General features: G+C 39.1%; 1 protein-coding gene across 3 annotated transcripts in view; it reads left to right on the plus strand.

Annotated features, from left to right (window-relative positions):
• PDR2 (phosphate deficiency response 2) overlaps positions 1-13,298 on the plus strand; it is an 84,709-nt gene extending 71,411 nt beyond the window's left edge. For all 3 annotated transcript variants that reach the window (XM_088978556.1, XM_088978554.1, XM_088978555.1), the window contains one exon: positions 11,887-13,298. In XM_088978556.1, the coding sequence (XP_088834682.1) occupies positions 11,887-12,987 (1,101 nt within the window). In that variant the 3' untranslated portion in view covers positions 12,988-13,298. The remainder of the gene's footprint in view (positions 1-11,886) is intronic.
• Positions 13,299-14,520: the final 1,222 nt, after the last annotated feature.

Genomic DNA, 14,520 nt, shown 5'->3' on the forward strand with positions numbered 1-14,520 from the left:
AGATTGCAGAAAAGGAGTTGGATGGGGATCAATCACCTGGTGTTGGCAACGACCGGCAACTGGTTGTCGAGGATAGTAGGAAAAAAGGGGAGATTGTTGCAGATGGAATGGTAATCAACTTGGAGAGTTTGGAAGGAAAGAAGAGGGAAGAAGGGGTGATAAATTTAAGGGATATGGCAAAGATGAGGGGAAGGATTGGTTTGAGAAGATGTAGGAAACGAGGGGGTTTATGAAGAGGTGAATGATAGGGTGGAAATGAATTAGCTTGGGTCTAAGGAAACGAAGATTTTCCAAAGAAAAAGAGCCCACAGAACAAAACCTCTTGAGAAAAAATGTGAGGAAGTGGAAGGCAAGATTCTGATGGACAAAACACATGAGATTGAAATGTTGGGACTATTTTTCTTAGATAGAGAGGAATTTGCAAGGTATGCCTTAAAAGGAAGTTGTAGATGTGATGAATGGAGTTTTATTGAGGAGAAGGATTTTCCAATTTCTGAGGCCTGTGGTTCTGCATATGAAGTGGAGAAAGAAGAGGACTTGACAACGGAACAAGTTTTGAGAAATGTGATTAATGATAATGTTGGAAGCTTTCTGTAATTATGTATTATATTTGATTTTGTGCTATTTTAAGTAGTTGAGAGATTTGTGAGCTGTACAATTTTTTTAGGAATCAGCTTTATCTTCCCTTTAATTAGGGAGATATGTTACCTAGTTTGTATCCTTTAATTAGGGAGATTTGTTACCTAGTTTGTATCCTTTAATTAGGGAGATTTGTTACCTAGTTTGTTTCCTAGAGAGAGCTATAAATTTTGATGTACAGAAGCATAATGAGATATCCCATTCTTCATATCTTTCTGTCTCTTCTTTATGGTATCAGAGCAGAAAAGACCTAGGGTTTGTTTCTGCATTTCTGTCCCTAAAAATGTCTGAAGTCACATCCAGTTCTCAGCCTGAGCCCCATATTGTTCGGAATCTGCCTGAAAATCACTATATTCAGATCACTACAATCCGACTAAATGGTGACAACTTTCTCCGGTGGTCACAATCTGTTTGCATGTATCTCACAGGAGACACGAAGAAGCTTGATGTGAAGGATCCAGCCTATGCTGTTTGGGATGCTGAAAATTCCATGGTGATGACTTGGTTGGTTAACTCCATGATTGAAGAGTAAGGTGCAAATTATCTCTGCTATTCTACAGCCAAGGAATTATGGGACAATGTCTCACAGATGTACTCTGATTTGGAGAATCAATCCCAAGTGTACGAATTATCTCTACAACTCGGAGATATTCGCCAAGGTGAGAATTCTGTGACTAAGTATTTTAATTCTCTTAAGAGAATTTGGCAGGACCTGGACTTATTCAACGATTACGAGTGGAAGTCACCCGATGACTGCAATTATCACAAGAAGATGGTGAATGTTGGTCGAGTCTTCAAGTTTCTTGTAGGTTTAAACGTTGAATTCGATGAGGTTCGTGGCCGAATTATTGGAAGAAACCTTCTGCCCCCAAATGGTGAAGTATTTGCAGAAGTACGTAGAGAAGAAAGCCGGAGACAAGTGATGCTTGGAAAGAAGGCTGTAGGTACAATCGGACCTGTGGAAGAGTCAGCCCTGATTATTTTCGAGCCCCAAGTTAGTCGAAAGTCAGCCCAAAATCAGCGGGTTGGAGACAAGAATAACCTACGCTGTGACTACTGTGGGAAACCTCGCCATACTCGAGAGAATTGCTACAAACTGCACGAGAGACCACCCAATTGGAGGGTGAACAAACTTGGTGGACAGAATATACCTACAACAAACGAGGTTGAATCATCCCCATTCAGCAAAGAGCAAATAGATCATCTACTTAAACTTCTAAAATCTTATTCGTCACCTAATACTCTTGTCGGGTCAATGGCACAAACAAGTAACAATTCTTTGGCATTCTCAATGCTAGGAAAATCCGGCCCTCGGATCATAGATTCAGGGGCCTCCGATCATATGACAAGTTGCTCTAACCTATTTAGTTCCTATTATCCTTGTTCTGGTTTTGAAAAAGTGAGAATAGCTGATGGTAGTCTTTCATCTATTGCATGCAAAGGAAACATTAAAATTTCAGAAAAAATTACTCTGAAATCTGTTTTACATGTTCCAAAACTTGCCTGCAATCTTCTTTCTGTCAACAGATTGTCGAAAGATACTAACAGCTTCATTCTTTTTCTTCCTTTCACTTGTGTTTTTCAGGACCAGAACTCGGGGAAGACGATTGGAACTGCTAGAGAGATAAATGGACTCTACTACTTTGATGAAACCTCTACTGGTAATAAAAAAATTCATGGTTTAAGTAGTACGAGTTCAATCCCTATCTGTGATCAAGTTATATTATGACATAGAAGATTAGGACATCATAGTTTAAAGGAGTTGATTGGTCAAAACTTCATTGTGAGTCTTGTCATTTGGCTAAAGATCATCGTGCTTTATTTCCAATAAAACCTTATTCTGCTTAAAACCATTTTATTTGTTACATAGTGATGTTTGGGGCCCATCTAAGGTTAACACACTTTCTGGAAAAAAATGGTTTGTGACTTTTATTGATGACCATACAAGGGTATGTTGGGTTTACTTGTTGGAAAGGAAATCAGAGGTTGAACAAAGATTTAAAGAATTTTTCCTAATGATTGAAAATCAATTTCAAACCAAAATTGGTATTCTAAGATCAGATAATGGGGCTGAATACTTCAACAAATACTTAGGAGCATTTCTAACCGAAAAAGGTATTATCCATCAATCAACTTGTCGTGACACCACAACAGAATGGAATTGATGAAAGAAAAAATAGGCATCTTCTTGAGGTAGCTAGAGCCATCATGTTTTCTATGAATGTACCTAAATATCTTTGGGGAAATGCTCTCCTAACTGCATGTTATCTGATAAATAGAATGCCATCTCGAGTTTTAAAATATGAAACTCCTTTACAGAATCTAAAAAATTGTTTTCCCACATCTCGAATAACTACGGATCTTCCTTCAAAAGTGTTTGGTTGTGTCTATTATGTGTATATACCAAATGTTTTTCGATCAAAACTGGATCCAAAAGCTGAAAAATGTGTGTTTCTTGGTTATGCATCTAATAGAAAACGGTACAAATGCTTTAATCCAGTTACAAAGAAATTTTTTTGAGAGTATGGATGTACACTTTGTTGAGGACCGACCTTTCTTTCAAAAAAATTCTCTTTAGGGGGAGAACATAAGGAAGATAATTTTTGGGAAACTTTACCTATTCTAGAAGAATTTATACCTTTGATTAATTCTGATAAGCAAGGTTCGGAAACAATTGTTGAAAGAATGGAACCTAGTGATGGTACTCTTAATCCAAATTTGCCAGATACTACGTTATCAGAGGCAGGGGGAGAAGTACTTCAAACGGATCACAATCCTCATCCTAAGCTTCAGTTTTATACCAGGAAGAAGTTTCACAAAAGTACTACTGTTCCAGTTGTTCCTACAGCAGAAGTCCAATCCAATTTGCCGATTGAAGATCCTACAACTCAGAGTAATCCTTCTTCTACCCCTATTCCATCTTTATCTAATGATTTGCCTAATCTGTCTTCTTCAGATCTTGGCATTCCATTTGCATTAAGAAAAGGTACCCGAACTTGCACAAAACATCCTATTGCAAAATACTTGTCATATGAGAAATTATCACATACTCATAAAGCATTTGTGTCTATGATTTCTAATCTATATGTGCCAAGAACTGTTCAGGAAGCATTAGATGATCCGAAATGGAGGTTAGCTGTGATGGAAGAGATGAATGCTCTTAGAAAGAGTAATACATGGAGTATTACTGATCTACCCCATGACAAGAAGACAGTTGGATGCAAATGGGTGTTTACAGTAAAGTGCAAGGCTGATGGAAGTGTGGAGAGATACAAAGCAAGACTCGTAGCAAAAGGATTTACCCAAACTCATGGTATAGACTACCAAGAGACTTTTGCTCCTGTTGCTAAAATTAACTCTATCAGAATACTTCTTTCCCTTGCAGTTAATTTTAACTGGCCACTTCGTCAGTTCGATGTCAAGAATGCATTCTTGAATGGAGACCTAAAGGAAGAAGTATATATGGACCTACCACCAGGTTTTGAAGAAAGTCTTGGAAGAGGCAAAGTTTGCAGGTTAAAAAAATCCCTATATGGGCTAAAGCAATCACCAAGAGCTTGGTTTGAACGATTTGGGAATGCAATAAGGCGGCACGACTTCTCACAAAGTCAAGCTGATCATACTTTATTTTTCAAGCACTCCACCGAAGGTAAAATAGCTATTTTGATAGTGTATGTAGACTATATTATCATGACTGGGGATGATTTATTTGAAATCAACAAGTTGAAGAATAAGCTTGAGGCTGAATTTGACATTAAAGACCTGGGAAAACTTAAATATTTTCTCGGAATGGAGTTTGCAAGGTCTAAGGAGGGAATCTTTATCAACCAACGCAAATACATTCTTGATTTGCTTAAGGAGACAGGGATGACAGGTTGTAAAGCCGCAGAAACTCCAATGGACCCAAATATGAAGTTAAAAGCAGTAACAGTAAATGAGGTGATTGATCGAGAACGTTATCAAAGATTAGTTGGAAGACTAATCTATTTGTCGCACACAAGACCTGACATAGCCTTTGCAGTAAGTGTAGTAAGTCAGTTTATGCATTCACTTGGACCTACTCACTTTGAAGTTGTGTTCAGGATTTTGAGATATCTGAAAGGAACTCCAGGGAAAGGACTCTTGTTCAAAAATAGGGTTCATCTCCAAGTCAAAGCCTACACAGATGCAGATTGGGCAGGTGATATAAATGATAGAAGATCTACTTCAGGTTACTGCACTTTGGTAGGAGGGAATTTGGTCACCTAGAGAAGCAAAAAACAGAGTGTTGTAGCAAGGAGTAGTGTAGAGGTAGAATTCCGCTTTGTTGTACATGGCTTTTGTGAAATGTTATGGATCAAAAGGCTCCTAGAAGAATTGAAGGTTCCTACACCAACACCTATTAAAGTCTATTGTGATAGCAAGGCAGCTATTTCCATAGCTCATAATCCAGTTCTACATGATAGAACAAAGCATGTAGAAGTGGATAAACATTTCATCAAGGAGAAGATAGATAGTGGTGTGATATGCATGTCCTACATACCCCCCACGAGCCAAGTAACAGACATTCTCACCAAAGGGCTTCCTAGGGCACAGTATGAGAACTTAGTTAGCAAGCTTGCCATGAGTGATATATTCATGCCAGCTTGAGGGGGAGTGTTGGAAGATTTCTGTAATTATGTATTATATTTGATTTTGTGCTATTTTAAGTAGTTGAGAGATTTGTGAGCTGTACAAATTTTTTAGGAATCAGCTTTATCTTCCCTTTAATTAGGGAGATATGCTACCTAGTTTGTATCCTTTAATTAGGGAGATTTGTTACCTAGTTTGTTTCCTAGAGAGAGCTATAAATTTCGATGTACAGAAGCATAATGAGATATCCCATTCTTCATATCTTTCTGTCTCTTCTTTAGATAATGGGGAGGGAGAGGAAGAACAATATGATCCTTCCTAATGCGGTGAACAGATTTAAGTACCAGAATAACATCCAAAATGTGACAGTTTCAAAGGTTTTTGCTAGATTAAGGGGTGACCTATTTGGATATTGTAGTATAAATAAAAAGGGTCAAGAAGGCAAGAAGAACTATGTAGAGAAAAAGAGAGGTTCTGATTCCTAGTGATGAAGGTCTTGAAAGAAGGGTGGGAGATCTGTAGTTGGGAAGGAATTTGGTTGGGTGTCTAGCTGTTTGGTTTTGGAAAGATGGGAGTTAAGTTTTAGGTAGAGGTTCTGGATTTGATTTGGCTCTTGTATGTGGTAGCATTTTGAGCTTATTGGTTTTGATTTGTTTGAGGGCTTGTCTGAAAGTTGGGGTGGGCTGGTTTATTTTAGGATTTTCGGGTGATCCCTTGTCGACTGTTGTAATATCTTTTAAAAAGTAATTTTAAAAGAGATTGCAACTTAAGTAAAGGAACTTTAAGCCTACCGCTTTGTTGGTCAAAATTTAGGTTGAATTTCAGTATTGCTTCTGAATTCTTAATCTTTCCTTGGGATTTAGATGAATTGTGAATAAGGCTGGTGGAGTGATAACATATTCTTTTCTTCACGACTCTATATGAACAGAGATGTTGTTCCTCCTTACTAAGGTAGACTCCTTTCTTTACTCTCTAGGAAAGGTCAATGCTTCTCTATTTTTCCCCTCTATATGGGTCAAGGACATCTCTCTCCCTTTTTTTCTTTAAGATCAATAAAAAAGAAAACTGAAAAAATTGTCCTTATAAAAGAGATAAAGTACAAAACTGTACAATTCAAAACTATAGAGTACATGCCAGTGATTTAAAAAGCGCCTAGGTGAGGTGCATTTTAGGGTATGTGCCTCGCCTAGGTCCTAGGTGTAGCCCTTTCAAAAGGCACTCGCCTAGTGAGCCTAGGTGTGCACCTGATGCACCTTGCGCCTCGGTCCAGGCATGCACCTTTTGAAAATTCCACGCTTTTTTGTTTTTTTGAACCTAGCGGCTGGGCCGAGGGCTCCGCCTTTGGACCCCCATTCCACGCCCCTTGAGGTAAGCCCAAACAAGTCTATGTTAGGGTCTTAAATTCTTAATTCTAAGAACCCCCTATTTGCTAATGTTCATTCATTCATCCTAATAAAATATCTTCTTAAAAAGCAGTTAAAATTATAAAATCATTATTTTTGTGTGAAAACATAGAATTTAAGACCCTAACATAGACTTGTTTGGGCTTGCCTTGAGGGTCATGGCACAAAAGCAGCTTGTAGTGTAAGTATGGTGGTGAGGCTGGAAGGGATTGAGGCTAGGGTTGCAGAGTTTAATATTTTTTTAAAACAATTATTTTAAAACTTAAGTTTATATTTTTATTAATATTATGTTTTTTTTTTTTGCATTTCTTGATTTTTTTGGCATTTTTTGAATTTTCTGACATTTTTTTGTATTTTTGCACCTCGTGCTTTTAAAACACTGGTACAGGCCCAATAATATACATATAAGAAGTGATAAAATGGCAAAACTACCCCTCTTCTCTATATCCCCCTCAAATTGATGTAGGGGAAGAAATCAGTGTGCTGCAAATCAAAATTGACATGTGGGAGAGAGATGTGACCAGCAAAATAAGATCACTAATGAAATAGAAGTCAACCTAATGTGTTTTGTATGCTCATGGAAGACAGAGTTGGATGCAATCTTGATGGCATTCATGCTATCGGCAAAGAGAGGAATGGAAGATGAGTGATTAATATCCACAAGCTGCCTATACAACATAGCATCCGGAAGCAACTCACTCTCATCTTTACTTAATTTAAGGTTGAGTTCAAGAGGAGTCTCAAATTGTTTGCAATCAGATAAGCAAGCCATTTATACCAAATCTGACGCATACTTCTGTTGATTAATAAAATATCCTTGAGGATATCGCTGAATTTCAAGACCTTGGCCTGAGATGACAATGTCATCAACGTAGAGCAAAAGAAGTGTTGAGAAGAAGCTTCAAGTTATCAATACCATCCAAATCATCCACTGTCAATCCTTGTGCCTGCTTGAGAGTGAAGAGAGTAATCTGAAATACTGTGCTAAAATCCATCATACAACAACTGTATGGAAACGTTCAAGCCAAGCTTGTTTCCTGTAAATGCCATAGTATATAGGAGGTCTCATGTACACTGTTTCCTGTAAATGCCCATGGAGAATGGAATTTTTAGCATCCATCTAATGAATCATCCATTGTTTAACTATAGTGATAGCCAGAAGTAGACCAACAGTTATCATCTTAGCAACAGGGGCAAAAGTCTCATTGTTATCAATGTTGTATTCTTGCTTGTAACTTTGAGCAACCAAGCGAGCTTTATCTATCCAGAGTACCATCCGATATAAGTTTCATAGAATAGACACAATGACTACCTATAATGGAAGCATATGGAGGAGGGGAGACAAGATCCCAAGTGTTATTCTTTATAAAAAGACCTAAGTTTCTAAATCCATGACATTTTTCAAATGCGTAACAGTTGCAACCTTGTGGTAAGACTGAGGAATGTTTGTAGAGGATAAAATAGTAGAAAAAGAGCTATGACTAGAGGGAAATCCATACTGGTCAAGAGGATGGGAAATGCCATGATGAATGACATAACATGCAAAGCATATATTTAAATGAAAAAAAAAAATCAAACATATAAAACATTTTCAAGCATGTAAAGCCCACAATCTCTTTTTTTCATCAATTGCATTACTTCAAGGAGCTAATGTGATGTAAAACATATTACATTCCTGATTCTACGAGTCGCCTTTGTGCCACACCCTTCGAGGCAAGTTTAGACAATTCCATGTTAGGGTCTTAAATTCTTAATTCTCATACAAAAAATAATGATTTTATAATTTTAATTGTCTTTTAAGAACAAATGAACATGTTGTTTGGAGTTTGGACTTGCCTTGAGGGGCGTGGTCAAGGGGCTGGGGGCGGCTGCTAGGTTAAAAAAAAACAAAAAAATTGTGCAATTTTCAAAAGGTGCACACCTGGGCCAAGGCGCATCAGGCACACCAGGTGTGCGCCTTTTGAAAGTGCTGCGCCTAGGACCTGTGCGAGGCGCCTACCCTAAAATGTGCCTAGCCTGTGTGCATAGGCATGCCTATTAAATCACTGAGATGACCAAACATATAAGTGCCACACATTATTGCAAGTAGAAGAAACATTGGAAGCAGTGGAAAACAAACAAGAAACCGATGAAGAACTCTTATCCTCAAATTCTAGATCAAACAGCCTTCCAAGTCTATGCCCCTTCCCCCTCAAATCCCCAATGCTTTGGTCTTGGATAAAACAGGCATCGTGAGAAAATAGAACATTGTTACCATCAACAACAACTTGTCCCACAGTGATTAAATTCGTAGTTAAGTTAGACACAAAAAAAGACCTAGGAAGTAGGAGAGGAGTAGACAAAACTAAATCATCACAACCATAAATGGTAAGAATTTCATATGCTAGTAACAATGTGCTTATCTGAGGTGTAAGGCTTAAGAGATTGTCTAAAGCCCCAAAACAAAGTTGGAAGAAATAGCCTTATGTTAGAGAACCCTAAGAATCTGTCTTGGGAGTATCAGACGATTCAGCTGAGACTTGAAAAGCCTTGTGTTGTCCTTTCTTAGGTGGCCTAGTCAGACATTTGACAATAATGTCTTTCTTGCTTGCAATAGGTGCAAAAAATTATTCTTCTTACAATGAGATGAAACATGCCCAAAATCTTAGCATTCATAACATTGTACCTTCAAGAAGTCCTTCCCCTTTTGTTTGGTAGCAAGAAGAATTGCATCTATGACATGTTCTTTCTTGTTATCAAGAGAGGACTGAGTAAGGAGCCGAGTTTCCTCTCTTAATAACTCACCAAGTATTATATCCAAATTTGGTATTTTTTCTCTACTGAGTATGTTTGACCTTGTTATCTGTAGAGAAAATGATTGATCAGCTTGCTGTCCCTCTTTTTCATTATTTCTTGATTTTTTTTACTGATTATATTGCTGTTAGAATGTGTTTTACTGTTGTTACCAGTGACGGGTATTTCTGGCATTCTACCTCTTTTATTTTAAGTAATATAAATAGCACCTGGAGTGGTAGAAGACTGATTTTTCTGCACCCCTTTTTCTCTCTTTTCTTCCTTTTCTCCTCTCTTCTCTTCTTTTCCATCTCTGTTTTTTCCTCTTTTTTTTCTGATTTCTTCTTGCTAAACAGGTTTGAACCTCATCAGTTTTAGACAACTTGTTTCTAGAGCAGGTCTTAGACTGATTAGGGCTCTCATGTAGATGTAGTCCAGCCGACTACATGAGAGTTTTCTAGGGCTGGAAGTTTCAGCTTGAATCGCCTGATTTCTTGGAGGTCATTGGAGATTGTAGGAGGTGCCCAAGGTTCAGAAATCTTGGAGATCTGCCCGGTGACCAAGAAGAATCAGAGAAAACTAGTCAGTTTCTGATTTTGGGCCTAAATCAGAGATTGAGAGTGGCGCCCAGTTCTTTATGGGTAGTTTTCATTTTTGTTTTTGGATTGACAGGCATCTGAAGTCTTTTGGAATCCTCTCGGAGGATCGGCTGTCAGATTTCTGACTTGTCATGGGCCGAGTTTAGGGTTTTTTGTGGACTGTGTTTCTGGGCTGAGATGTTGATAGCTTTTCACTTCAGCTTCTCTTGGGTTCGTGGAGAGGTCTTTGAACTTCCTTTTATTCTGGGTGCTGCTGGACAGCACTTGGAGTGGCCTTTTTTTGAAAAGGAAGTTGAATGGTGTTGTTTCTTCCATTCAGTGACTCTTCACTGAACATTTCAACATGGAAATTACTGGAATTGAATCTAAATTGTATGGCGGACTTGTAGGAGCTGGAAATGCTATTGACAACAATCCATTGCAGATTACTACAGTCAAGTTTGATGGAACAAACTATTTGGAATGGGCCCAATTGGCCATGATGGGCCCAAGAAACCAGCTCAAGAGGATCCTTCTCTTGCTAAATGGGTCCAAGAAAATAATCTGGTATGACTTGGTTATGCAATTCCATGCAGCCTTATATCAATAGAAACTATCTATGGGCAAATACAATTAAAGCGATTCGGGACAATATGAAAGAAACCTATTCTCAGCCCCTTAATGTTGCTAGAGCCTATGAACTAAAAAATGAGGTGAATAATCTTAAACAGGGGGAGAAACCTGTGTAAGTTCTCGACCTTGAAATCATTATTGATCATCTTGAAACTATTGAGTGGGAGAGCCAAAAAGATGCTGCCACATGCATGAAATTGGTTGAGAAAAACAGTGTTTGAACTAGTGGTGGGTATTCCTGTCATTGTACCTCTTTTATTATAAGACTAATAATATAAATAGCACCTAGGGCAGCAGACAAGACTGATTCTCTGCACCCGTTTTTCTCTCTACTCTTCCTTTTCCCCTCTCTTCTCATTGGTTTCAGACAACTTTATCTCATAATCAAATCAGAGATGCATCAAGAAGTGCATAACTTTGCTCTTCAAAGTGACTCTTCATTGCTTCCACACACAGTTAGAAGATAGCTCCCCCCAAATGAACCAGTTGATATTTAATCGAAAGATTCACAAAGCCAGTTAGTATTCTTGTATTCTTTTCTCACCCTGTGAAGAAAAGATGTCCAGCTCAATCTCATATTGTAAGGATATATTCAACTGCTAATAAACATTTCCAAGGTATTCAAGCATGTCATGTGCAATCTTCTGTCCTCTCATTGGAATAGCAACATGAACAATTACAGAGCCCAGAATCCAGGAGATAACCTGAGCATTCTCTAACCCGTCCTGCAATTATTCACCCTAGTTGCCTGTAGGGTTCATGCTGGAACTATTTATCCACTATAAAAGATGTAAATGACCAGTAGTGAGCTATGACCTAGAAAACTCTGGATAACTACCATGTTGGCAATCTCCAGTATAAAGATAGAGGCACTAGGTTGTAGATCCTAGGTTCATCGCATTTTCTCTATATCTAGTAATAGGCATGACACGAGCAGTTTTTCAGTTAAGGCAATTGGCTTGCAACTGGCTCAAAAACTTGTTTCAGAAAAGCTGATAAGTTTTGTTTTTGATAGCCTAAATGAAACCTTCTTGTTTGGAGCATGATATGTGAAGATCACAATGAACTGCTTTTATTACTGTGTGGCTACCTTAATACTCTGCTTCTTTTGATATCAAGTAGATTTTTATTGGTCTTGTGCTTTACATAACATGACATGAACCAGAAATTATTCTAGTTCTTTTTTTTTCCTTTCTATTCCTGATCCCTGAATCGGAAAGCTTAATGATGAAAAATGTTTCTTTTCTCAGGCCCATGTAGGAGTTGCTTTGCTGAATGCAGTTCTGCCGGCTCAACCTGGAGACTCCGATTCCTCACAAACATCCAAATCACAAGCAAAGTCAGTCAAGCCCAAGAAATCGAAGCCAGGTAATTCACAAAACTCAGGTGGTGCCCTTAGTATGAATGAAGATGGAAGATTGGTCAACCGATTAGAATCAAATGGTTCCTTGGGAAATAAGCGCCATCTGACAGCTGCAGAAAGAAATCAGCAGAGACTAAAGAAGTTGATGGATGAGATGAATGAGGAGGGTGATGGTCGTGCTGCACCCATTGTCAAGCTTGGTGATGCATCTATGGCATCGCCCTTCACTGCAAAACATGCATCTGTTTCCCCAACGTTGGACATAATTCGGCAGGGCAGGAGCACCCTGGTAACCACTCTGCAGATGTTCAAGATTCTTGGCCTCAACTGCCTTGCAACAGCTTATGTCCTTAGTGTTATGTATCTCGATGGTGTCAAGCTTGGTGATGTCCAAGCGACAATAAGTGGCATCTTCACTGCTGCTTTTTTCCTCTTTATTTCCCATGCCCGACCCCTGACAACCCTGTCTTCTGCAAGGCCCCATCCAAACATCTTCTGTGCATATGTCTTTCTCTCTCTCCTGGGACAGTTTGCAATCCACCTCCTTTTCTTGATATCTTCTGTCAATGAGGCTGGCAAGTACATGCCAGAGGAATGTATTGAGCCAGACTCCGATTTCCACCCTAACTTGGTCAATACTGTGTCATACATGGTGAACATGATGATCCAGGTGGCTACCTTCGCTGTAAACTACATGGGCCATCCATTCAACCAAAGCATTAGAGAGAATAAGCCATTCTTGTACGCCCTTTTAGCTGCTGTCGGGTTTTTCACTATCATTACATCGGATCTATTCAGGGACTTGAATGACTGGCTGAAGCTGGTACCGTTGCCAGTGGCACTAAGAGGAAAGCTTATGGCTTGGGCTTTTCTTATGTTCTCAAGCTGTTATATATGGGAGAGATTCTTGAGGTGGGCTTTCCCTGGACGAATGCCAACCTGGAGAAGGCGGCAACAGGCAATAGCCAGCCAACGGAAGAATCTGTGATTTAAAAACCAAGAGTAGTCTGCTATCAGAAACGATGATGAAGGTACATGATGACAGCTGTTGTTAGTGGCAGCTGCAGTTTTGGTTTGCCAACGATAATCAAGTTGATAGCTGAAGTTCAGGGCCGTCTTTTTATTATCAATGTTTTTTTTTTCTTTTTTCTGGTAAGAAATCTATTGCATTGTTTTTTTGTTGTCTCAGCATAGAACTGTACATTCAGGGGGCAGCAAGTACTGCTAACAGTAAAAGTGTCTACCTATTAATGGGTGCCTGTTCAAGATTTCAGGTTTGGCCTTTCCGGCTTTTCTACCTTTTTAAGTCCATCCAAAATGTGGCTTGTCTCCATTTGGCAATAAAAGACAAGAAGTGAGAAAGACCCATGTCTTAAAAAGATCGTAGAAGCCTTGGTGGTTGGAGGATCATTCTAAAAATAGTTTGGCACCCAAATCCTTGGATCTGAATCTTATCTCAAATCTGATGTCATACTTGGACTGTATTCTATTAACCCGCCTCCGCCATATGATTAAATTGACAAAAATAAAGTGTTTTAAAATCTGACTACTTTATATATGCCACTACAACAGAAGGTATTTCCAACGTCTTCCAAAAGGAGGAGGTGAAGAATATAATAAATGTTACTGGAATTTCTCTTTTCTATCGGGAAAAAAAAAAAGAAAAAAAAGGAAGATAACGAAAAGTTCGATTACAAACATTGAGATCTATATGTCCATTATGAGTTGAGTTGTTGTTCTGACTAGTTGGAGCGGAGTGGGTTAAATTCAATAAATAGGGATGCACAGAGATTGGGGTCCCAGCGCAATTTGACACAACCGTAGCGACCTCCTCACCACAGTTTTTGAATAGGTGAGACTCGAGGCTGTGTCGATTTTTCTCCGGGTTGACATTGGGAGGTGGAGGAGATAGGCTAATCAATCGGTCTTCGACTAACTTATTTGTGATCATAATTACTTCATTCTTGTTGCATCCGAATGGAAGTGGTAGGGGTGGAGGAGGTTCGTTGTCACACCGTCCTTGGATGTTGGGCCTCGAATAAGGGGTGTGGCTAGTCCCTCGACTAGAGCACTACTTTCAATCAACTGTGTAGAACTCCTGTTGTGATTGTTGAAATGGCAAGTTGGGACCGGGTTACTAAGACGGTGGTGCAGTGGTGGTCCTTGCAGTCCTTTCAGTGTTGCGGCATAGTTGATTAATTTCTAAACAAAGCCTTTTTCCATGGTGTGCTTGTCGAACATGATGTGCATGAGTTTCTGAAACCTCATTACATAAGCCAAGAGATCCTCTCCTAGATGCTGCTCGATATTGTGGAGGTCGGCCATGGTGAGTCTCCACTCTAAGGTGATCCGCTTGGACAGGAACTTAGTAGTGAGTTCCCCCCAAGAAACTAAGCTCCCAAGTGTAAGGTTTACAACTCATGAGTAGGTCGGTCAAGTGAGCGATTTTGAGAACTCATAGACTTTAAGGTCTCCATCTAAGGTAGGTGATTTCGAACTTATTGATGTGTTCTTGAGGGCT

The sequence above is a fragment of the Nelumbo lutea genome, chromosome 3 (genome assembly GCF_056320005.1).
Source record: "Nelumbo lutea isolate HS-2025 chromosome 3, American lotus-T2T, whole genome shotgun sequence".
NCBI lineage: Eukaryota > Viridiplantae > Streptophyta > Magnoliopsida > Proteales > Nelumbonaceae > Nelumbo > Nelumbo lutea.